This window comes from Micrasema longulum, unplaced genomic scaffold (genome assembly GCF_059751315.1).
Source record: "Micrasema longulum isolate JH-2025_06_02 unplaced genomic scaffold, ASM5975131v1 h1tg000251l, whole genome shotgun sequence".
Classification (NCBI taxonomy): Eukaryota; Metazoa; Arthropoda; class Insecta; order Trichoptera; family Brachycentridae; genus Micrasema; species Micrasema longulum.
Window position 1 is genome coordinate 822,914 of NW_028277456.1, and position 27,802 is coordinate 850,715.

The 27,802-nt window shown below is 33.0% G+C and overlaps 1 protein-coding gene across 5 annotated transcripts in view; it reads right to left on the bottom strand.

Moving 5' to 3' along the window:
- Positions 1 to 753: 753 nt before the first annotated feature.
- The window catches only part of Rgl (Ral guanine nucleotide dissociation stimulator-like), a 106,977-nt gene continuing 79,928 nt past the window's right edge, over positions 754 to 27,802 (bottom strand). For all 5 annotated transcript variants that reach the window (XM_088223824.1, XM_088223823.1, XM_088223822.1 and 2 more), the window contains 4 exons: positions 6,689 to 6,824; positions 3,959 to 4,165; positions 2,181 to 3,480; positions 754 to 1,040 (listed from right to left, as the gene is read on the bottom strand). In XM_088223824.1, the coding sequence (XP_088079950.1) occupies positions 901 to 1,040; positions 2,181 to 3,480; positions 3,959 to 4,165; positions 6,689 to 6,824 (1,783 nt within the window). In that variant the 3' untranslated portion in view covers positions 754 to 900. The remainder of the gene's footprint in view (positions 1,041 to 2,180; positions 3,481 to 3,958; positions 4,166 to 6,688; positions 6,825 to 27,802) is intronic.

Sequence of the window (27,802 nt, forward strand, 5' to 3'; positions counted from 1 at the left end):
GCCTACACTCTGATCACCCACAATGTTACAATATATGCCATTTAATTTTTAAGAAGTAAAATTTTAAATTATTTTCCTTTTAACACTTACATTTTGTTGTTTTCATAATCACAATCTGTTAATAAGGACACATTTTTCTATGTAAATATCTAATGTTTATATATAATCATATATGCAATGCATACATACATGTTAAATTTTCTTTCTTCTAACCTCAGAGTAATAATTCACTCCCGCTTACAAATATGCCCTTCGCTCTATTGCATAGAGCAATAGCGTTCCTAATTTTTGGTTTGGTTTTTGGTTTAACAACAAATGTGTAACGGACGGTTTCGGTTTACCCTTGCAATTCTCGACCTGAGTACATACGGCCCGTTGTATTGCTGTGAGCCGTAGCTAACTTCGTATTGATAATAATAGAATGGTTTTTGTCCGTATGGGCGACTCTATGGGCAGGTGGTGTATTATTACTCCGAGTTCTTATCCACTCTTATTTAATATTGCATAGATAATTGATTTAGTTAAATAATTTAAAAGTCAAATTAGTAATGCGATTTTGTGAAGTTTCATCAAGTCTATGACTACAAATAAGAATGTATGTTACAGCATGTCATCAGTACTTGTTTCGAAAATAACCAAAAAATGGCCTTATCAATAGAATTGCAAACCCAATCTTGGGGATTTACAGTCAAAAATTAGTAATAAGAATGACGAAATTATTTTTACTACTTAACACAGGTAAAAATAAACATAAATATAATTGAGTAAATAAATATAAACTAAAACATAAGTCTAATATAATTCATTTTTATAATATATACAAAATTTACTACAAAAATATACATTATAAACATAATTTTCAAATCTCAATATCAAGGTTTTGTGAAACTAAAAAATCTTTTATTTCTTCAATTTATGAGCTCTTCCATTGGCCGGGCTTTCTATGGAACTTGTGGACTTTTTTGGTCTTAAAATGAAATTCAAATTGAAAGCCGTATTAACAGCGTAGTATACATTTGCATTAGAAGGCAGCATCATTTCTGAAACAATTTTATGCAGACATTAGTAAAACAATTTATAACTAAGTATAAGTAAACAAATTCATTAAAGTTAAACTAAAAAAACACCTGACACCCGCATCGTATGAATAATATTTTAACGGTGCCTTGAAAGACATAATATGAAATATTTAGAAAATTGATGGATGGATACTTTTCCAATAAAATGATACATGTAATGAAATTTGTATTCTAATGATTTACCTAAAATAACTAATAGGATAATTATCTCTGATTTTATGAAATTTGTTTTATTTTATTAATTTATTTTTATATATTTTAAATGCCCTCAATCTGGCTTTTACATTTTTTTAAACCAATATATTAGTATGTTTATTTATAACTGCAAAGTGATATACATACTATACAAAATAAGAAATACAAAAATAGAAAAGAAAAAAATTATAAAAATAAAATCAAAAACATAATAATGGCACTCGAACACAAATGGCTAAATGGCTTATCATTAATCCCAATCAATTATAAAACCGTTAATAAAAGCATTTCTTTAAATAATGATAATGAACAGCAAAAGATATTAATTAAGCTAAATTCAATGCCAAAATTATGCAGTCTCTGAAGAGGCGATTGAATAAAATACTAATATAAAAAAGCGCTGCCTGTGTTTGTCCTATATAAGTTTTAGGAACATTAAAAGTTATGAGATTCGTCAAATCAAGGACGTCTGACCAGTTATTAAATTTATAAATAAATAAATGCCAGTATGTGGCACTGAACTGGATTGAACTTAACAAATTTGTAGCCATTTTCTATTAGTCATAGATAACTGTGTCAGAAAGGGAGAATCTAGTTAGAGTAGAACAAGGTGTGAACTTTGAAGAAGAGGATTCAAATGTAATTAGATTGACCATCAGCACAGTGTTTTCTTTTTTTTCATTGAATGTGTTTATGCGTATCCATTTTGTAGTTTACAATTAAGCTAAAAATTATCGCGAAAATCTGCAAGTGATTGAGAGCAAAAACATCAAACATTTAAACTGTGAACATAAGAAATGAAAAAAAACATAATTTCGGATTTTATTCATAACCATATACAGTTAATTTTTAAATATTTTTATTCGTTTTTCAACTGATTTGTAAAGAAATTAAGAAAATAAGTACCTTTTTCTGGGAGCACTTGTGACAGTGTATACTCTTCTGGATTTCCTTCCAAATTCAACTTTAACATTGAGTTTCTAATAACTTGCGGTGTTCTCTCATTATTACTAAGCATTATGGACTTGTACATGACTACACCATCTGTTTCGACATTATCAGTTTCATAAGTCACTCTAATTATATAAAAATCTGGACTACTCTTCTGAGAGTGGTTGGGACTTAGCGTTCCAACATTGTGATTGTTCACATTCTTATTAGCTTTTGGCACTTGTAAAGTTTTACAATTGCCACTATTTGCACTTGATAACGAAACATCTAACGAAGGAATCGAAGAACTAGAACTCCCGCTGGACATCTGTGATGGTGACGCTTGTCTATCCAAACTGTTGTTTTTCGAGGAAGTCGTACTATGGTCTAGGTCGCAGTAAAATTGCGAACTATTACTAGAACTCGTGCTGGCGATTGAATCATTTTTTCTATGTCCTTGAGGGCAAGAATTGTTTATTTTTTTAGGCCTTTTATCTCTGCTGATTTGATTAGTTGATGGTTCTATTTGGCACGAGAGCTGATACGCCTCTTTTTCATCGAGAACGAGAATCGAATCAAACCACCGATCAAACATCGGATCTTGATCTAAATGGTAAGCATTTGCAGAGCCCTGGAGTAATTTTAACTGCGCAAGAACTTCAAACTCTTTCCTTCTCTTATCGAAATTGATTAAACCGTCCATTAAAGTGTCAGGAATGGCTGTATCGATCATTGTTAAATCAGTTAAAAATGTTCCTAAGTATGGAATGGTTCCGTGACTAATGTTGCCACTTCGAATGTTATGTTTCTGGAAAGCTTTCTGTAACTGTTTATCATTTTCTCCAACAGTGTCGGCAAATTTAGCAGTACCTTCGCGCATCAGCAGTTCCCGCTGGGCCCACTGATTATTCTCTTCGCTAAATATTCTAGCTAATTCATCATAAAGCTCAATTTTTTCTTTCATAACAATTGCCCAGATTTTCTGTAATCGGTATATAGAATTAGTCTGAAGGGCGGATATTATGGCCTTAAGCGAAGAAAAGTTTTTCAACATTCTCAGTTCCTGGGCTATATCTATCCATGCTGTGATGATTTCAGCCCTTTCCTGGGGTCTGAGTTTGGGCTCTATAAGAATAGTGGATGTGACACGAAGGGAGACAGCGTTGAATTGCTGGACGGTGGCTACTACAGTAGCAGCTTCATGTGATCTATTTTTATCTCTTCGTGACCAAACAGCACCTAAACATTGATGTGGAACTAATTTCTTGAACAGCTCCTGGAAATTGAAAAAAAAACATATATTTTATTTTAGAGTCCTAAGTTTATTTTAAATTTTATAATAATGTAACAATAAATAAATTTAAAAATGCTATAAAATGGATATTTTTATTTTCTATCTTTCTTTTGCACCACAACCGGCTAAGATTTGACTTAGGTTACAGCGAATTAATCACATAATAGAACCCGGAACCCGGTGTATGAGACCAAGTGCCTTAGCTATGTGTATTACAACATTATCATTTACTTTTGTTACTTATTTAATTATTTTAGTGGCAAATAATTAACAAAAGTAACAAGATCAGTCTTTCACGCGCCAGTCTGGATAAATATGAAATATAACTGTTAAAATATTACTTTCAAATTCACGGTTCTTATAAATTCAATTACTTCAGGTATGGATTCATAGTTCATCATAATAATATGTTAAATGTCAGCATTATCATTTGTAATAATATTGATAGCAATTGTATTACCATATCCATCCTGGTGAGTTGCTCGGCAAAGTGTGCATGGGGAACATCGGGGAAGCGGAAGGCGTGCACATGGTGCTGCGCCACTCGCATGCCGGGGGCCAGGCACACCCCCCCTGGGGGTACTCCCCCCTCCCCCCACACGTCCCCTCCCACTACGCCAGTGCCTTTCTCTTCTTCATTTGTCCATTGCTCCAAACGACACAATGCCTGTAATTATATAAAAATTATGTAAGTTTAATGTTTTCCTGATTCTATAGTTATATACAATGCATTATTATTTACTTACTTCATATATTATATAATCCTTCAATAAACATTTTATGGCAAAAATATACAAAACAGGTCATTTACATTAAAAGAATTTGATTGTAAAGAAAATGCTATCATTTTATAAATAAAAATAACTTTGTTTTAGACCACTTTTTTTTTCTACTGGCAGATTTTAAAGCTACACAAGCTTCTTTATCAAATTATACTTAACTAATTAACTAATGGCGGCCTCCGTGGTGTAGTGGTCAAGACGCTTGACTCACGCACGGAAGGTTCTGGGTTCGATTCCCGGTGAGAACACAAAAATTGAAATGTGTTTTTTATTAAGCCTGGGTGTTCTGTGATGTAATTCACCACTGTAATTGGGCCTCCTGGCCTGTTGTGGTGCAAAAATAAAAAAATAAAATAAAATAATCTATTCTATCCTACTTTATTTTACAATATTTCTTTTAGTCCACTCCTGTCTAGTTTTAAAGATCGTATCCATCTCACATTACGCTTCCCATCCTTACAAGACAAAAAGATTTGATTTATTAGCTCCATATGTAATATTTAGTAAACATTGATAAAATAAAGTAGGATAGAATTCATCTCATTAATTCATCAGTTAAGTTATACCTTGATAAAGAACCTTGTGTAGCTTTGAAACCGGTCGGTAGAAAAAAGAAAAAACAAATGGTAGAAAACGAAGTTGTTTTTGTTTATTTTATTAAAATAAAAAACCACAAAGCTAGTGCTTGAAACATAAATTTCATAAATTAATATTCTCTTCCTATCATATCTGAAAAATTATTCTGAAAAAAGGTTGGGAAAGGAGATCCGATATAATTTTGAATGATACTTTTTTAGTTGTTCAACCTCTATGGTAAGTATTTGTATCTGGGTAATGTTTATTTGTGCATCTACGCATGCTGTTATTATTTTCAATTTTTAAATAGCTTCGAGCCATGCGTAAAATAAAATTTAAATGCTTTATTAAAAACAATTTCATTTCATTAATCGTGACTTTAAAATGAAATTTATAAAACAAACTCAAGTTATGGTGTCCTCAAGAATCTGGAGCCTATATATGTACATATTATGTGCAGCACTGTATGCACATTACACATAATATGAGTATACTATTACCATTAATAAATGTTATATTATAATGTGTAACTGAGTGACCGACATTAGTGTTCTGTTTTTCAAATGTACATTTATTTTTATATTTATAATATTTTATTTATATTTCATCATAATTCCTTTTCCACACCTAATAGTGCAAAGGGCATGGCTTCACGACATTGGTTCATCAATCTCAACGTACCTTGATCATTTTTGTTACATGGAGGTAAGATGATCAGTATTACGTTTCAAGTCCGGGGCCTTAGAAATATTGTAGTGTAAAAAATATCTTATTAAATAAATATTTCATGTCAACCATATCGGGAATCGAACCAGAGACCTCTTGCGTGGTAGGAGAACCCGCTGACCATTACACTACGAGGCGGACAAAGTTATATTTACACATTTATAATACAAGTATTGTACCATTACTTATCTTATATAATATCGCGGGGTAATTACTACAACTGGGTAACTTCAAAATCAGGATTTGTGAGTTAACCACTAAATCGCGTATTTGTATCTTCCTCCTCAAATGCTACAAATAGACATGTTGTGATTCATTCAAATAATATTAAGATGATTTGAATGTACGAATTTATAGAGAAAGTTACAATGTGTTTTTAGTAAACCTAGTTATATAAGGAAATATCAAATACGAATACCGATAAAAATATATTAAATGGGTTGAGAATAATTAATTGTATTTTCAAAATCAATATAGATATTGTGGAGAAATGTTTTTATACATAAATTTAAAAGTTTTTTTTAAATACGTCACTAGAAAAACCCGACATGTTTGGCCTTGATAGTTGTGACGTCAAGATTTGTTAAACAAATTTAAATGGTCAGGAACAAATAAACATGAATCGTGACGTATTAGGGACGTGGCCAATGGAATGGCCGTTTTTGCGGGAAATCAAAATTACAAATTAAAAATATTGTTTATGCTACTAATAAGTAACAAATTTTTTTTTTTTACTGGACAGTATTTCATATATCTTTATTACTTTAAAAATGTAAAAAAAGTTATATTTCCCTAGCACCACAATATTTATGTGACAGTTTATGTAACCAATTACGAGGACGCCTCTAATTGGATCTTATGGTTTAATAAATGTCTGTTTTGTCTTGTTTTATTTCCAGTAAAAAAACATATAAACAAAAAAAAAACATTTAAAAGTATTTTACTTACAATATTTTGAGTTTGTTCAAATGTTTGTATACAAAAGACTGGATTTACCCCCTACAGAGTCATTAAGCTCTCGTATTACATACAAAATACACAGATAAACTATTTTATCGTGCCGCGTGAGTGGTTCAGAATAGCACCCCTGTTGTTATTTTACTTACTTTAGTATTCAATTCTGATCCAGGAAGGTAAACTTTGGTGAATGCGATGAGTTGATGCAGTACGGGATGAGCGGGAGGCTGACGGAAGTCTTCGGGATAACTATCCAACCAAACGTGTAATGCTGATACCAGTGTTCTAGAAAATAAACACACATATCATTATTATTTATAATGCAATGGAGCTATGAGAAGATGCCTCATGTTTATTTTTTCAAAAGGGAAGTCAATATTATGTAAATTCTCTGAAAGCAGAAAAAATATGTTTACAATGTCCTTCTTAGTGTGTAACGTCATATATTGTTTCTATTTTCGAAAACAGTTTTTATTATTTCATTTTGTCAATTTTTTTTTATCAACTATTTTTATTATTATTTCATTTGCTTTAGTATTTAGAAACATATTATATTAAAATGATATAATATTATGTACTAACATGTCAAAGTGTCACATAATATTATGTTTGTACATACAGGGAGACATTGACATGCAAAATTCAAAATTTTGTGGATTAATCAAAATCTGTTGCTAGTTGTAAAACATGGATGAATAATGGATCTATAACAATAACGAGACCAAATTATAGCACTTGTATTATTCGTATTGTTTTTTTCTACATTTTTATTGTTAGGAATTTAGTTAGCACAGGAGCCACAGTGTTCGTTCGTATTTATCGGAAACGAGAGCAAAATACTATTTTGTTTGCGTTAGAGTAAGACATGGGATACAAACGAACTTACTGGGCCTGCCACACAGATGAGTGGCATGGGAAGTAGCGAGGAAAGGAGGCAGAGACGTAGTGTGGCAACATTACTCGTCATGACGCACGTCATACTCCTCGTCGTGCCCACCGCTCCCTATTTTGTCGGTTTTTGAGCGCGAGTCAAAGGACCGGCAATATGAGCGCGAGTAGCTGGCCACATAATCGCGCGGTCGCAGTACGCATCGAGCGCTCACTTTATGCAAACAGTAGATATACGTTGCTTCGTTCCATTTGACACAAGTTTAATATAATATAAACTTTAAATAACAAAAAAATATTAAGAACATGTTTGTAAAAAAATATTTTAAGACTTTCATTTCCTCAGATAACTCATTGTACAATTTTAAACCCTGGTACAATGATTTTTGAGACTCTGTTTTTCTCCTCATCTTTTATATTTTTTCGTATGTATGACATTATTATTTAAATTTGATTATATTTAAAAAAATATATATTTATAAAATTGACAATTTACGACAGTTTTTATTTCAAAGGTCGAAATCACAGATCGGAATAAAAATGTGTTCTCACTATGGTAAAAAAATAAAACAGTTATTCCTTTAAAACATCTGAAACAGTTGAAGCAAAAAAAAAATGTAAAAAAACTGTTAGAAACGAATTTTAAAAAATGGATACTTTTAGTCATATTTATAAACCTGGCATAAAGTTACGCCTAGGCATAGTGGTAAAATAAGGATGGGAATACCATCCTTATTATAGTGGTAGAATTATTCCCATCCGAATTATACCACTATACTTAAGCGTAACTTTATGCCAGGTTTATGAGTAAGGCCTAATATGTCACAACTTGATAAGTCCAAAAGTCTATCATTTGATACTTGGGTGATTATTATTTATTTATATAATATCAATAAATGAAAGTCGATGTAGCATTTTTCACATATTCGTTTTGTTCTACGATCATGACGATATGTGAAACTGTTTTTAAATAACAATTTAATTCATTTCTTAAAAACTATTCCAGCAATTGCTTGTACCAGATTTATTACCCACGCTGCTCTAAACTTTTATTTAGAAATTGTTTAAAAAAACAGTTTAATTTGTGAATCGGTAACTGTTACTGCAATTTATTTTAAATGAACAAAACGCTCATCTCTAGTTCTTACGGTTAATTAATTTTGATTATGAGTCAATTTGATATTTCATCCCTGTAGCATAAACCAAGGCGTGTCGAGCACATTCTTACTTGTACCCAAGTTTATTCTACACTATCCCTAACCCCGCCGCACGTTTTGCAAATTTGAAATCGCGGTTTACGAAATTGAAATTGAAAAAATAAAGCTACTCGATTGTTGACGAAAAAAATATTTTTTTTTAGTATGAGCGAAACCGATAAGAAGACCCCCGGTCTTTAAAACCGTTTTCGGGTATGTAGACAGAGTGCTGATTGAATTAACTCACTAACATACGAACATACTAGGCAAAGCTAAAAAAACTTTTTTAGCGTACTTATACTTAGTAATCTTACACGCCACAATTATTACAAATATTGTTTTATTTTTTATACTTCTTTAAATAGTTTCGGTTGTGTGACATCATATGCATATAATTTTTTGACGCGTTGATTTACTGTGTGATTTCGATCAGCACTTACGTGTGTACTTTTATTTCGTAAAATATCTAAACCATTGTTAAAACACGGTTTCTATATTAAGTTCGTTGGGTCGATTCAGCAAGATCGCACGTGAAAGGATCAATGAATGGCAAGTCAATGGGAACTGTGGCACTTGGTGAGTGAAAGCTGATGGGAGTTCTCACAGTGCGAGCTCGTGAACATGAAGCTACGTAGGTAGTAGGTTCATATTGTTAAAGCAAGTATTCTTCAACAGAACCAACTAGCCCAGATCTGGTATTCTGAACGGAATTGCGCGCGAACAGATCGCTCTGTTAGCGTGTATTTAGTAAGTAAATACGCGTTAAAAATGCGTTTTCTACGCGCGCTTTTTCTCTACCCCCTAGGAGTGCTTAATTTTAGGATTTTTACTTTTGCGTGCGTTTACACTTTGCTTCATATCTGGCCACACTGATGATTTGACGTCAGATAAATATGAACACGTGAAACTAAACATGACGATTTTCATTTAGAACATTATTGCGACCTTAAGCATTACCCAAAATATTTGATTAGGTTGAATTTACCAAACCGTATTCGTTTTCTTCCATTTTTTAAACAGTTGTATACATCATTTGACGTTTAATTATCAGTGTTGCCATTATATGAAGTGTCGTGGCCTTCAAAAAATATGAATCTCCAAATTAACCACTCTCTAGGGAGTAGAGAAGATTCAGAACACCACCCAAGCGGGGTAATTCTAAGCCGCTCTCGCGGCCGTAGAAAACAGTTTTTTTTCGTATTTTTACATACAAAATACGAGCGTTTAAAATACCACCCCAGGGTTCGCTGTGGAGAATTTATCTTCAACTATACCGTCATGGTGACGGTATGGCTTCCGTGTCTTGCGATGTAATCGCCCTCCATGCGGCAACACCAACTACGCGTCGCGCGACGTCCGCCGTCCGGCCAAGTAGTCTTGGCCCAAACAATGAGAGAAATTTATTACTTCCAACTCCTTACATTGTCATTTGGACTGTGTGGGAACATTACGCCATCCTCATTATCTCCGTGTATTACATGAAAGGCGCCGGATCCTATAACCGGAGTATATTTCTTTCGGAATCATTAAGAAACACAAATCGACAATATTAGGACACAACACCGATTTGTCGAAAACTTTTTTATACGTCAAATCAAAGCGTCAAATGTCAAATAATGTATTGGGTGTAAACATAAGTTGTGTCTGTTGAAATGAAGTGAACAAGAGGACACAGCAAAAAAATAGTCAATAATTCATAGCATCTTCGCCGTACACTGCGCAAATATCGCGGGCGGCTTTGGCAGCTTTAATTCCCTCAATTGAACGCGAACATGAAAATGTGTTGAAAATGCTCACATTCGTCTACTTGTCATTTTATTTTGTAGGCTTGTAATAAAATTAGTGTGTAACATAAAAGCAAACACAATATCTTGCAGAGCAGAACTTTTTTCAAATGACGTAAAACTTTTACCATTTTGTTTTACTTTTGGTGCTCATTCTTAAATTTGGGCACAACTTATGTTAAACACATTTAAATTTGTACACGAGTATTATTGTTTAAAATTGAAGTATAATAAACTTAGCTCATCACAATATCATTTTTATTTATTTAATTCTTCGACGAGTACAAAGATTTTTTAGTGTATTTATTTTAAAATTTTCGGGATAAAAAGTAAGTAATCTGTTGCAACAAAGGGAAAACATTTTTGAGAAGGGAAATATGGAAGTCTGGACATTTACATGGCTTACAACCTGTCGTTGGCTGGTTTAAGTGGCCAATTTACACACTGCCTATTCACCATTCTGCCCGCATTTCCTTAACTCTTCTATCTGTTGACTTTTGTAAAGCAAAAGAGCTGAAACCTTTATCATGTGGGCGAGATTCATCCGGCTAAACTGCCTGAAAACAATTTTCCAATTTTTATACTTCTTCTTTTACCAGTTAGTTGATTCAACAATGTTTGCAGACTGGCTGGATTTCGTCCCTAGATAGTTATTCAGATTTGGGGGATATGAAAGCCTAGGCATTTACAGGGCTTATGATCTGTCAATGAATTAATAATTAATATACGATTAGTATAGAAGATGTATTTTGTAGATATCGAAAAACTGTTCCTAGGTTTTAGAGAAAAACTGATGTTTATCGTCAGCCGATCAAATAGATTTCAGTTGGGAATCGAGAAAACGATTTTGATCATATTTATGCCATTTGTAATTGTTGAACAACACAAAAATTGATTTAAAAATGATGATGACGTATATGACAATAATAAGATTTCATACCTTAATTATTTTTAGAATAATGTAAAAAATGCATTTTAAATATTTCATATTCAGGTTTTCACATCCGCCAAACCGTAATAAATCATCCTCTTCTAGTTTCAATTATGGGGATTGATTTGCAGCAACCACCTGTATCGCATTAATAGTGAATCGCGGTCTTAGCTGCTTTTAAAAACAAAATAGAATTTATAAACATATGTTCATAAATAGCTTATTTGTTTATTGAGTTGTTAGTTTAAAAAAAATATTATTGCAGTGTCTGAATAATCCCACAATTTTAAATCAGCTTAACGATGCGATCGGTACAAGACTGAAACAAAAATACACGCCTCATTTCGGCAAACAAACAATGAAGCAAAATGATGGACAAGACTTATCTTCATACAATGAATGACTCTGTGGGAAAAATATTGTGAGAAATACGAGTGCTGACCTCAAACAAAATGTTATCTAGAAACAAAAAACATTTAGAATTTGGATAGAATTTAAAAATATAATACCGCGTACTATATTTTATTCCTTCTTCTTATATTTATGCCGCGTGGACAATATTATATTCGATGTTAACATAAGCTGTGTCCGTTTTTTTTCCAAATGAAGAGAGCAAGAAGACAAACCAAGAAAAAATTACAACTAGTTAGTCAATTAACATATTACAACAGAGATGAATAACATTTTAGAGAAGATAATATAGAATTCTAGGCATCTACAGGGCTTATGACCTGTTATTGGCTGGTTTAAGTGGCCACTTTACACACTGTGTAACATACACCATTCTGCCCATATTTGAACATCTATATTTCTTCAACTCTTTCATCTGTTGATGTTTGTGACGTTAAAGAGCTGAAACCTTTATTTATACGGGTGAGATTCATCTAATTTAATTATTTCACCTATGTACATACTAGGCAACCCCGAAAATCTTATTTTTTCAATTTCTATACTTTTTCACGTCAATAAATTAAATTAGTCAATAATGTATTCTCCTTCATTATTTTACTACAAATTAGTCAATAATTCATAGCATCTTGACAGTACATTGCGCAAATATCGCGACCAGCTTTATTTCCTCGATTGAACGCTAACATAAGAATGTGTCGAAAATACATTCGATTTTGAACGCATGTAATCAAATAAAATTATAATATGTAAAATCAAATACAATATCTTGTAGAGCGGAAATTTGTTTTTCGAATGATGCATAAACCTTTACAAATTGTTTTTAACTTTTGGTGCTCATTTATAAATTCGAAATTTCGTAACAAAAAAAGGTCACAACTTATATTAACATCTAATATTTATAGCGTCTATGTGGCCCGACTGTGGAATCATCTCCCATAAACTATTAAAGATGTTTCTATAGTATTTCTCCTCAAATCACGCCTAAAAAAAACATATAGGTACTTTATCCTCCTAAATCTCTCCTCTCTTCATCTCTCTTTATTATTTTTTTTCCTATAGAAGACTAGTATCGATATTAATGCATATGTATACACGTATTGCAAATACTATTTTGTATCATTATTTTATCTTTTCTCGCACTCGTTTTGAAACTAAAATTATATAAATAAAACATTTTATTTAACTGGTTGGTTGGAAGAAATTCCCATTTGGCAATAAGCACGTCAATGTACAAAATGTCAAATTAATAAATATATAAGTAATTTGAACGTGAATGAAATTTACTGAGTATTTAAAAGCCGGATTACAGAAATCTATCTACAATGATAATATAAAAACGGATGACGCAATCGAAGGATAATTTTAAACGAAACAAGAAAAGATTCCAGATTAAAAACATTCTCGTTATTTCGTAATTTTAATCTCTGGAATATTCAAAGCTAAAAAAGTTCACAGCAAAATTTATTATATACACAAGCGAAGAGCACAATAATTCATGAGAAGGATTCTAAATGCTGCCGAAATACTCGTAATACGTTTCGTGAAGCACGAAAATACTGAAAATAATTTTGTAGAATTTCTGAATAGGAAAAAATACGGCTTACCATAATATTTTGAATGCTCAAACAATACGTCGCGCCGCGCCGGCTTTTATTTTAAATATTGTTTATGTTTTGTTTTTGGACTTATTTAAGATATTTAAATTAATGTAAAAGGATTTTGATATAGATATAGACTTTACCGACCCATAACATAATTTAATGAAGAATTTAAAAAATATATTGTGGTATTGGAATAAAATAATAATGTTTCTATTCGCAATGAAATTATTAATACATAACAAAACTGAAAGGGATCGAATAAGACTATATCCAATTAGATTAAAATGTAATACATTTATATCAAAGGTCATAGAGATTAGTTGTTTTTTATTAATATTATTATTTAAAATTTCAATAACATGACATATGTATTAAAACCTACTTCCCAGAACCTGTGAACCTGTTAAAACCTTTTCAATCTTAACCATTTCTGATCTCAGAATGCTCCAAAAGTATCTATTCATCTATGGATATCAACTTTTGGAGCATTTTGAGGTTAGATGCTCAGTCGATTACCACGTCGATTAAAAGTCCATAAGCAACACCATCCACAAAAAATTTTCAGCGCGTCGGTAATTACCAACGAGTGCGGCCATTGTGATTGGGTTGCAAAAATGGGTAAGATTTAAAAATCCTAACAAAAAAAAAATTAAAAATAAAAATAGAAATAGCCACTTTTGAACACACACTCATTTATTTTACATATACATAACAAACATCAATTGTACAGAAACTAACAATACATAATTATCACCACCATAACTTCGCTATCCGCATCAAGTGATGCATGGGGCACTGGATTGGAATTCCAATCACAGCGTATATGGATCGTTTTCTTTACATTGAAGGGAAGGTGATCAGTCTTAGGCCTCGGGTGCCAGTCCAGAAACAACGAAATAATGCAGTGTAGAATCACCTTTTTCCACCACTAATATTCCATGTCAACCCTGTCAGGAATCAAACCCAGGACCATAAGAATGATTGAAGAACGCGTCGAAAACACTCGTCCAGGGTTCTGGTTCTATTTCGTATACGGAACTGTATTCCTCATCCGCCTGGGCACATGGATATATAGTACTTGTATGTCTTGATAATTACCTCCGAAAAGCGTTAACATTTTTTTGTCACATTTTATATTTACATTATTTACTTAATTTATGAAAACTTAATTGGTCTTTTTTACATTTAAAAATCTATTGGGTGTTAACATAAGTTGTGCTTATTTCTTTTTAAATGAGGAGAACAAGAGTACACAACGAAAAATTTGAATCGGGTTGTGGTCCTGTGGCTAGTGTCTCGGACTCATGGACCAAAGGTCTGTGGTTCGAATCCCACTTTACCCCAACTTGATTCCCATTTTCTAATAGTGAGTTATTTACAACTCGTTGAAAATGGCCCTCAAAATTAAATATTTGGGTAAACCATAAGAACGCAAATATTTCTTTTTAATTAAAAAAAAAAAAAAAAACAAATTATTCAATAATTCATAGCATCTTCACACCTTCACAGTACACTGCGCAAATATCGCGGGAAGCTTTGACAGTTTTATTTCCTCGATTAAGCGCGAACAGAAAGAGATGTCGAAAATGCTCACTTTTGTCTACTTGACATTCCATTTTGAAGGCAATCAAATAAATGTATAACGTAAAAGCAAATACAGTATCTTGAAGAGCAGAAAATATTCTTTCGAATGACGTATAACTTTTACCATTTTGTTTTATTTTTGGTGCTCGGACACCTAATATGTTTCAATATTTTAATATTTACATAAAGACTTTTTTAAAAATACATATTAAGTATATTTTTGGTCTGCAAAATACAGTAAAACAGAGTAGGTAAATACATAATATTAATAATTTCTCAATATTTAAACGTTTGCTGTTTATGGAACTTGAGTAAGCTGCAGAAAGTGCGGTGTGTTACACAAAACATTGCATTACCTATAATTTATAGGTCTAACGACTATTACCCAACAGTCGTATTTTTTACGGAAAATATATAAAACATTCTTTACTGGCACAATATAAACCATGATATCAGAACCTTATCGTGCTTGGATAATGGATAACATTTTATTGTTAGGTTACGAAATTAATTACTAAATACATATATGTATTATATGATTCTAACCTAGTATGAGTAACTTATATATTACGTACAATTGAAAAATAATATAATAACTAATATATTACGTACAATTACATCCATAAAATAAAATGTATCGAATTAATGATAACATTCATTTATTTTTTTATTCGCAACACTATTTCTACTATTTTATATTACTAAAATCAAAAATGTAGAAGCTATGTATTTGTTTTTTAATTTATACAACCGCGTAGTCTAAAGCAGCGGTTTCCATTTTTTTTTTTGCCATGGAACCCTAATTATTGATCTATCGTTTTTGGCGAAACCCCACCTCGACAATAAAAAATTAAATTGACAAAAATGATATTTTTAAGACCCATGACACCTTATTGTTTGCATGTTGTAATATCCGATGTTTGCAGGAGCCCCATCAGACGGCTGAACATATCATATGGCATTGCCCGATTTTAGATACTGAAAGGGAAAACATGCTGAACGGCTTGACAGAGATGGCGAGGCCGATGTGGAATCCAAGCTTATTGGCTAATTCAACTGACGTTAAAGCATTTTTTCATTTTGTGAGCGAATGGTTGGAAAAGTGGGAGGAACTGAGTAAAGGCCTACCATGAGTACAAAATCAGTTTAAGATAAAAGGATACTTACTTGGGTACTAGCATCGGTTGTCTAAACTGAACTCTTGTCTGTCTGTGTTGTTGTTGTCCCATAGAAGGGAAGTGGTAAATTACAAATCTAAATAGTAGACTAACTCAAGAGAACCACGCGCCGACCATGCTCTAGGACCCGTGTCGTCTGCTCTAAGGTCTGAGAGATTGTTAGAACGATTAGAGTCTTTGCATAGGATTGTTTCTACTGTCGGTATTAGGATAATGGTTTTTGCGAGGGATTCAGTATTATGACGAGAAGTAATTTCCCTTGAGTTCGATAGGGATAATGTTAGGATCTGTGTTAAGGTTTTGCCAGTAGCATCTTGATAATTTGATGTTCTTCTGTGATTTGGTATAGATACGTATTGTTTTTCTTCTGTTGCTTGAGTGCATATTGTATAGGGCAAATTATTCTAATGTTTCCTATATGTATTTGGGTTTTGTGTCGTTGTTTGATTCGTTTGTATTACTACGTTCTTCTTCCTTTCCGAGGCAGGATCTGGAGCATGCGGCCGCGGTCTCAATTTGGAACTAACAATGTATTCCTTCACTGTCATACAGGAAAAAAGGTGATTGTGCTGACCATGTGTATTTGATTGATCACAAATTGGCAATACTGCAGTAAGGGGTACAATGAAAGCTTTTGAAGTTTCTTTGTTTTGTTATTTTCGCGGTTTGATTGTGAAGAAATATTAAATTTTCAATTAATTAGTTTAAAAAAAAAAAAAAATTGATAGTGATATGCGAAACTGAAGAAAGACACAAGTCTTTATGAACAGTTTCGGGATAGGGGTGGATGCTTTCATTGTATCCGATTTGAAAAGAAAGGCTTTACCTTTTTTAATTAAAAATTTTTACTGCACGTAATCAATGTGCATTTTTCAAAGGTGAAGCTATTTACCGATAAAAGCACCGGCGTCCCGGCATCAAGTGCCTGTGTTCTAAGACAATTATTTGAACCCCTGCGACCCTTCCACCTTTTAACACCTTTTAGAAACTGTCGAAAGTACCTTATTGAATATATGTTGAATATAACAGCAATGAATTTAAGGCAAGTCCTAGTGGTTCCAATTCGCAATTATAATTTCATACAAACTTAAATAATATATTTCCCACCCGAGAGCAATCGGCTTAATAAAATGTTATAAAAATAAAAGCCTTGTTATTTATAGTATTACATGTTGTAGACTCTTAAAAGAACGCAACTATGGTTTCAGGAGAGCACTCATTCCATCCACGGGTATTATAAAACTAATATAATACATACATAATGTTGTTCACAGTGTAATCATAGAATTTATAAAAATTTGGTAAGGTATCCAATATAAAACACTTTTATTGGATTTAATACGACTTAATTTTTTTTTTAATATATGTGACGCGTTTCGTCTTGTTAGGACATTATCAAAAAAACATTATCGAAAATAATTTTGATAATGTCCTTACAAGACGAATGGCGTAACATATATTAAAAAAAAAATAAAAGTAAAATTAAATCCAATAAAAGAGCTTTATTTTGGATACCTTACTAAATTTTAATATGGAATTCTACCGATTACCTGTATACACTACTACTACTACTACTATCCCGCCATTTCACCGTAGGGGTAGGCAGAGAGAATGGACCGCCACACACGTCTATCCTGGCATATATTCCCAGCTTCTTCCACATTCATACATCTTGTCATACACGCCCTACGGTTCAGTCTGCTTTTGACATACACAATAGGAGAATTTACACATGAGAATAAAACGTGTAACATTAATAACAAAGCTTTTATAATAATTTATAGTGAAGTGTTACGAAGTGAATACCGATTCAAATGATAGGCTTAATACAGTTTTAGATGATTTATTTGGATTAAGATTTAAGAACATATAATAATGAAAAAATATACTATAAAAAAGGAAAGATGATTGATAAGAAACAAAAGCAATAAAATTAATTAAATGTACATACAATTATGACAACTATCACACAGAAACAATTATGTTCATAAATTATAATGTTGATATTAACATATTACAACAGAGATGAAGAACATTTAAGAGAAGGTAATATAGAAGTCTAGGCATCTACAGGGCTTATGACCTGTCAATGGCTGGTTTAAGTGGCCACTTTACACACTGTGTAACATTCACCATTCTGCCCATATTTTGATAAATCCACCAGGTCCATGAAGAAGTATAGAAATTGAAAAAAATAACATTTTCAGGCGTTGCCTAGTATGTAGGTTAAATAATTTAATTAGATGAATCTCACCCGCATAAATAAAGGTTTCAGCTCTTTAACTTCACAAACATCAACAAATGAAAGAATTGAAGGAATATAGATGTTCAAATATAGGCAGAATGGTTAATGTTACACAGTGTGTAAAATGGCCACTTAAACCAGCCATTGACAGGCCATAAGCCCTGTAGATGCCTAGACTTCTATATTACCTTATCTTAAATATTCTTTATATCTGTTGTAATATGTTGATATAAACAGCTCCCCAGGGAGTTGAATCCAGTCCTTGTCTACAAAAATTTGGATAAACTCAAAATACTGTTTATAATGTTGATATTTTCATCGAAAATAATAAACGTAATTAAATATAAATTTTATCGGATCGATTTGTAGCGCATGATAATGTAATCGTTATGAAATGATGTGTTTCAGTTTCTCACGAGCGTCTCACATCGTATCGTAAGTTTTGGTTTACTTTCGACTCTAATTGTCAACAAACACAATTACCAACAGGCAGAGTTCACCAGAGAGTGCACTATGGAGTAAGTATGGTGATAATAGGGTGTCTCAGTATAGGGAGTGGGGGATGGTGTAGTAGTTGCATAGTCACGTGGTGCATGTAGTGTTTACCGTGTACACAGTTGCGCGCTAACAATGCCACCGCATCGTGTCTCGCTCGAGAGCCTTTCCTTGTCAAGGTGACTACAATACACTACTTGTGCTGGTTTTGGTCGGGATTGTACGTTTCCTTTTGTCAAACCGCAGTTGAAACTCTACCGAAAGAAACTATAAATAAATAAAGGCTAAATTGTGTACATAAAACATGTACATCACAGCACACCTGCCAACTACGATCTACAAGCGAGTTCAATCATCAACCAATCAAGCGATATATTATCAAACTGCGCATCACATTTTAAGGAATTGAAACATAATTTTACATGTAGGACATAAAGGTCCACGGTTAGATAGTGATCGCACATTCGAATATTGCTGGTTTGCGGATTTGCGTTATCTTTATAGTCTTTGCCACCGAACTCTAATACAAATTAACGCAATTACCAACCTTGTACTGGGATTCTTGGCACTTTATTGTTCTGACTTCTCTCGCGGCAGGCAGGATCAAATCCTGATGGTCAAGATCGGCACTTGTCGGTTTCTTGATTATAAAAATGCGATAAAACGACACAATGACGTATTGATCGTGAAAACAAATCATTAGCGATCGGGCTGGGAATATTAAAAATCACTTGTTCACTCGGTGACAGTTCGGTTGTTATTAGGGCCGGAGAGAAAAAAGATGGTACCCACAGAAGGATAATTGCAACATCTAAACCAGGGCTCAGTAGGTAGCAAATAAATTTAAAGTCGCAACCTAGTGTAATGTGCTATACAAAAACACATCTAGTAAATGTGGCGTATTCAGATGGATAAGAAATTTTAGAAATAAATAGGATAAAAAATAATAGCGATAGAATTTTACTAAAGCAGCAGATTAGACCAGACCTTTATTAGCCCCCTTAGTTTAACCCTGTACATTAAAAAAAAAACAAAAAATAGTATCCTCTCTAACTGTTTACCGCTAACACGTGTTTTCAATTATTTGTCCCATTCTGTTTCATTGACATCATTAAAAAATTACGTATTGTATCTCTTTAGACTTATTTTTTTAATGTACACACAATTGAGATAATATTTAGTTTTATATAAATTATCCTTACACTTTATAATATTTACCAGTCTGAAAATGCCCATTAGAGGGTAAAAGCGCTAATTGGTCGAATAAATAAGTGGAAGTGAACCAAGTATTTTTAATTGGTAGCTTATATGTAAATATAAGTTATTACATCAGTATATGTGTATAATAGAGCATTTAAAGCTACAGACGTATAAACATGTAGTCAATAAAAACAATTAAAAACAAAAACAACTAAGTCAGCAATACATATTACGATACATGGTCAGAGAAGAAGAGTCTTAAACTGCTTATCCTAGCAGGGAAAATATCCAACTCTTTTGGTAAGCTGTTCATCAGACTAATCATTCTCCACACCGGCATCATCAACGGAAAATTGGTTCTTCATTCAGAAATACCAAATAGTCAGTGTCGCATAGCTCTTAAATGCATAATTGCTAAAAAAAGTTATAATTATAAACCTAAAAAAGGAAAAAAAACTTTACAAAAAAGAAATACAAGAAAGCTAAAAAACCAAAGAACTGGCAGAGGAAGGATGAAAGCCGAGTGAACGCGGTTGAAATGTCATCTCTTAAACGAATGTGTGGGAAATCAATGTATGACAGGGTTACGAATGATGAAATCAGGCGAGAGTGTAAATGAACGTAGTTATACAGAAAGCAACCAGCCATAGAAAAGTGAAACTGAGATAATGGCACATTTGTAAAAATAGTGAATAATCAAATCTACACAACAGTTGGAATGTTTTTGACTTTGACAAATAAACAATGAATACATTAGTTTTTTAAATATTGTAAACAAGAATCTAATAACATATTTTATTTAAGTTTTAATAACTTTTAATGTACCGTAAGATTTTTCTTGTGCTGTAGGTGTTTTTTGCAAATTGAGAAATGCCGTTTTTGTGATCAGCACTACTTTCAAAGGGTAATTATTACAGTTTTTTGTATGAAAGCGGCCTGGATTTTTTTAGCAGCACTTAGAATTGACCTTGCTGCACTCGATAACACCAATATGTCATTTTTTCAAAATTGTTGACTGGCTGCTTTCTGCATAACTACGTTCAAATCTGAGTCAAGTTTAATTGATAAGATTAAGAAAGCGTCTGTGAGATGGTTTGGTTATGTAGAACGAATGGATTGGTAAAACAAGTATATATGGCGAAAATGAACGGTAAAGTGAGACGAGGGCGACGAAGGAAGACGTGGCATGATCAGATAAAGCAAAATTTTAAGTCTGGTCATGTCAAAAGCAGACAGAACCGAAGGGCATGTATGACAAGATGTATGAATGTGGAAGAAGCTAGGAATATATGCCAGGATAGACGTGTGTGGCGGTCCATTCTCTCTGCTTACCCCTACGGAGAAATGGCGTAATAGTACTAGTAGTAGAAAGCTACAAGTGGTTGTAAGAAGCAAAATGGAATCAAGTTAAAAAAAAACACATTTTTAAGATAGGATAAAATAGTCGAGATCGGGCAACTAAAACCACAAAAAAACACGAGACAAAAGTCGCAAAATCTAATAGTGCGAGAAATTGAATAGACTAACAATCTGGAAAACTTTTTTTGAAGAAAAGCATAATAAATACTTAAAATGTTCACACATTTATTGTACGATACTAAATTGTCAAGCGGAAGCGTAATGTGACAGTTTGTGGGATTTGTCAATTTACGACAAATTTCACTGTCATTATTTTCATCCACTCATCCCATTGCGCCGGTTTTATCAGTTTAAAATGAACATTATGAATACAGCTTTAGATATGCCTGACATTAAATGATTTTTTTCACTCTAAATTGAAAAACTGTCCCCATCAGTGAAACTCCTCCTATAGTAGGTATTAAGTATGTGTAAGTAGTTTACATACTTTAGGTACATATTGTATGCGTACCACAAACTTGGTAGAGGTAAAGGCCCGCACAAAGGATCGGTGGTCGAGTGGAGAATAATCATATTCCCTTTGTGTAAATGTGAAGCACAAGGGTTCTCGAACCATTATTGTCATTGGAGCACCCACACTATAAAGGAAAAAAAATATCTTCGTCACTTTAACAGTACTTTCATACGTATCATGTGAATATTAGCAGAAACTCTTTTAGTGTGATATACGAGTATGCACACGGTATCTTTATTATGTAAGTCTCCTGTTTGAAGTCTATCTAAAACATTTTTTAGACAAAAAGTGTTATACAAAATTTAAATTATTGATAAAATAGATAACTGGAGATAACGCTCTTCCCCATGGTTAATAGCCAAGAGTTGCTGGGTTCTTGTAAAAGTTCTTAATTCGATTCCCGTTTATGTTTACGAAACCACAAATTGTATTAAAAGGTAAAGAAATCAAAGAATTACAGAAAGCAGGATATTTTTTATGGAATAATATAATGAAATCAAAAATTAAACTTAATTTGACCATTTAACACAGCTTTTGAGTCAGGGCCCCGATTACAGTGGGAAGTTAACATTTATTTTCAATTATATCTACAAAGTAAAATTAAATTTTCTGTATGAAAAGCAGAACATGCGTACAATTGTTTCTTCTCAACATGTTCTATTATAGGTTACCGATGAAGCTACTTTAAATGTTCATGCAAATATATTAATTTTCGCCTACAAATATCGTTTTTTTATTTATTTTATTTTTATTTAAATCTTAAAGTAGGGCACACATATCATACATATTGTTATGTGTGTTCTTATAATAACATTGCAAATATATTTCATTTATAAATTGTTTATCACATATGTCTTGACCATTATTTTAAATTTTGATATGTTTTTTTCTTAATAAATATTATTTTTTATTTCGTAATACTTTTTAATTGCTTTAAATAAAATTGAATTTTGTGACTTTGCCTTTTTCCTAAAGACAGTCGAAGATAACTCTGATAACTTCCCATTGTAATCGGGGCCAGAAAGGAAAAGAGATAACGCGATTGAATTCGGCGCTGAAGAAAACAGTAAAATATTCATACTAATATTATAAAATTTATGTGCAAGTGTGTTTGTTTGTTAGTGTTTCCTTCACGTCTCAGCGGAGCGACCGATTGCCATTTTTTTTAATAGGGATAGCCGGAGAAGTGAGAAGTAAAAAGAACACTCATTATTCATCCCTAATTGAAAAAAAATTACGATGAAAAAAACATATAATAAATCAACAACGGGCAACATTATTTGAAAATGAGTAGGCGGTAGTTAAATGTATTATTATTTTATCGTTCAGCCCTGTTCAGGTTGTTTACTTGTGATCCGCTCGTTAAATATTGTCAACTCTTTCGTTAATAACTATTGAAACAGTAACTTTGGTAAATTAAGGCATTTTTCACTCAAATTTGGGTGCTTTGTCGAAAAAGAAGAGAAAAAAAGGTGGAATGTCAAAAATAATCGATTTGAAATTAGTTCTTCAAATTTCTATAATTGACTTGCTTTATCTACGGTTATTTTAGTTTGCTTTTCATTTTGGTTTTGTAATAGGATTTTGGATTTGTGAACAGAATAACGATGCGATATCGCCATAGACTAACGGATCGTCTCATTTTTGTCATAGCAATAATTGGAGGACCGGCAATCGATACAAGCTACTTTCTGTCCCGAAAAAATATATCATTCTACCGGGAACATTATTACTGCTAAACGACAAAACTAATAAATTGCCTAACTAATTTCTCCCTAATACCACGTGAGCGAAGCCGCGGGTAAAAGCTAATATATAATATAAACCGTTAATTATTACTTGTCTCCGCAAGCATTTTTTACAGTTTTCATAAATATTCAAGAACTTTACAGTGGGCATGTTAATAATCAATATTACATAGATGTCCGCCCCCTAATTAGAGCATATTAACGTGCTTTAACATATTATAATCAAATTTATCCGATACAACTATAAAATGCAAGAAAAGCGATTTGCTTATGAATGTTGATAAATCGAAAGTGATGGTTTTTGAAAGGGATGAAAATATAACTAAATGTGAGATTAGTGTGAACGAAGATATTCTGAATCAGGAAGAAGAATTTGTGTATCTAGGAATTATGTTTACTAGGGATAGAAAGACTGAGAAAGATGTTGAAAGGAGGGTGAGTGCCGGTAACAGGGTGAACGATGCACTGAAATCTACTTTGGCAAACAAATGTTTATCGCAGGAGGCAAAACTAGCAGTTCACATTGGAGTTCTAGTGCCAACTCTAATGTATGGGAGCGAAGTATGGAATGGGAAAAATAATGATGAAAGTAGGTTAAATGCTGTCGAGATGCGATCCCTCAGGCGAATGTGTGGTAAAACGATGCATGATAGGTGCACAAATGTCGAGATCCGTGAACTGTGTAAGGCTGAGACATGCACTATCGACAGAATCAAGAAACGGGTGCTGCGTTGTTTTGGACATGTAGAGCGAATGGACAGCGAAAGAACGGCTAAAAGGATCTACGATGCGAATGTTGACGGATGCAGAAAACGAGGAAGACCGAGAAAGACATGGCACGATCAAGTCCATCAAATTCTTGAAGATGGACATGTCAAGAGTAGGAATAATCGGCGTGCGTGCATGAGAAGATGTATGAATGTAGAAGAAGTGTGTGGCGTGATATAACGTTCGTTCCTCTCTAAAACGGCGTGATGGTTTGTTTGTTCAAATATAATAAAAATGTATAATGTTACTATTGTAAATGGTTCATTGAACCGATAAAAAAAAAGAAAATAAAGATTCGTCGTACAGATTGATGTCGATTGAACGTGTTTCAAAATAATCCTGATTCGAAGAAATTATCTTAGTCTTCAGATTATGGTTATATATAAGCAGTGAAAAGTTTGCATTTATCTACAGACAAGGCGGTCAGCCTACGAGTACCAGGAACCTGTCACCATGTGAAGAAGACTTGTGAACTGGTTTAAGAAATTTGTGGGATTCGATCCTTAGTGAAATTTAAATTATAACTAGTAACACAGCTTTCTATAAATGTATTCTATAACCGGTTAAAAGTGCGCTTCTGTTACTCATTGTAAACGCAAACATGGCAAGCACTGCAACGTCTGTAGATGAAATTCATTAGATATAGATTGGTTTTTAGATATCCCAAAATAAAATTAATGAAAGCTTTGCAAACTAACTTTCAATTTTAAAAAATAAATGAAGCTTTGTTTATAATAGACTAAAGAAAACAGGTGGAGTTAAGCCAGCCTCGTTATGTAGTGGTTGACGAGTTCGCCTACGATTCTTGAGATCCAGGGGTGCTATTATGAAACGATCTCGCGGCCGTAGAAAACACTTTATCTCGTGTATTTTGTATGTAGATACACGAGATAAATGTTTTTTCTAAGGCCGCGAGAGCGTTTGGAATACCAGCCCTTGGTTCGATTCTTGGAAGGGTGAACGTAAAATATTGATTCCAAAAGTTTTTTGAAATGCAACATTTAATTGTTCGAGGACTAGCACCTGAAGCTTTAGACTGATAACCTTATTTTCATATAGTCTATGATCTTACTACGCTGCATTTAATTTATCAATACGGTGGGGAAAGGGGCAAGATGATTTTAATAATTTCCAATATTTTTTGACGCAAAAAAATATGTTTTAAATATAAACCATAAATAAATTAGCGATAATAGGATCATTTATTTTGACATATTACAACAGACATGAAGAACATTTAAGAGAAGGTAATATAGAAGTCTAGGCATCTACAGGGCTTATGACCTGGCAATGGCTGGTTTAAGTGGCCAATTTACACACTGTGTAACATTCACCCGCGGCCCGCGGCCCGCGAAAGGGGATAATGAATAAATAAAAATGTAAACAACTACGTTCAATAGATAAACAAAAGTGCCTACTATCAACTCGATAACTGGTAAATTTGGTACATTTCATTTCATTTTTTCAATTACCAGAGTAGGTAATATTTTAGTTTGATGTGAGAAAACACTCAAGAAAATATACGAAATATTTAATAGTAAGATTCTTCTCTATTTGGACATTTCCGAAAGTTTTTCCCACTCATCAGCAACGTAGCGAAGTTTGCAAAGAGGAAAAGGGTTGATTACAAAACATCGCATAACTTTTTTTAAGAATACACAATTACCGATAAAACAAAGTGATATTGCAAAAACGTGAAAATTGATAACACTAATTAACAAACATATACAAATTTCCCACTGTACATTCTACCTGATGTAAGTTGAGAAATGATTATTGTAACTAATGACTTGTTAAAATTTCATTGTGTAAATAAGCAAACATAAGAAAAGTGAAATTTATGATACAAGATCTGCTTAAACCCGCATCAGTGGAACCTCTTTTACGTGGATTCGAAAAAACACGGTACAAATATGGGACAAACAATAATAATTATTTTGTACAGAGGCAGACGGGTGCAAATTCAGAATATGACGAAATGACATTTCGATTTTCGAATCCAGTTTATGATCGTGTCCATTGATTTTGAAGAAATTTAAGTCTTATAATGAAAGAACCGATGTATTAAGATACCGAAAGTACAAATTAATGTTCTGAGATTCTTTAGGCTATTGTTAAACATTTGACATTTGGATTTGCATCCATCTGCCTCTGAGGTACAGAATTTAACAATGCGTAATAGTAATATAAAAAATATAATATTCGTTTTTGGAATTCCCCACATTGCTATTTTACGTAATAGGCACAGAGAGGTATGCGCAATGGCGCAATGGAAGGGCGGTAGTGAATAATCTTTGTTGCGATTTTTTAAAGTATTTTGTTGTCATGTTATATATTTTTTAATACAATAAGTAAACCATCAATTTTTTTTAATCCAGAAATAATTTTTACACAACTTGCCCACCAAATACCGCACACCGCATTCAAGGACTTTTCTCCTTAGCGGTGCACACATACAAGGAAAAAATTGCTCGTAGCAAATGCCAAAAAAGAAAAGCTGCCCAAAAAAGCTCTCTGTAATCTGGTAGCTTTAGCATCTTATGCTGAAGAAGCTTAGCTCTTTATCCAGAAAAACACAAAAGTACTTCATTGGATTAAGGAAAAGAAAAAAGAGAATTCACCTTTTGATTTGACAGGGATTAAATTGATTGGACTTGATCAATTCGCCGAAATGATTACAAAACTTTTTAAACCCTTTGACATTCCTTTTGGAAGCCACCAGATATGTATATCCGACAGGACCTATAACATGGACATGGATAGTAACGAGAAGTTCCATTCAGTATTCAAAGAAAAGAGTAAAAGAACAAGACCACGGGATGTGTTCGGAAGATTGATTAGGATATCCGCTGCAGCACGAAGGGGAATCAGCAATGTAAAAAACGAACATGTTTTCATTAGATTTACCATGACCTAATAAAAACTGAGCAGTCCAGGGATCAGGAATAATCCAAGAAAATTTTTATACAAGGAAACCATTCCACCCTTGTTTTTTTTTTAAGTATAGTTTTTTATACGATACTGCATGTAACGTATCCTCAGTGTTAAAAGAGGTTCCGGAGTATTTGGCATAATGACGACTGGGACAAGATGGAAAACAGATGTATCTAAAGGTACATTGTATATGTTTAGTTAGTGATTAAGACGAGATGAATGTACGAATTACGGTTGTCACTGTATAATGATGCCCCCGGTCTTGACAGAACGGTGGCGGAGGTAACAAAGCGCAATGCCTGCGCCGAGTGACGACTAATGACATGGTTACATAAAAAATCACCAGGCGGAAACCGGTTAGTTAGACTCGTAATATTTATTATATAAATAAAACACGAGTGATACTTTAATCCACAAATTTGGAATA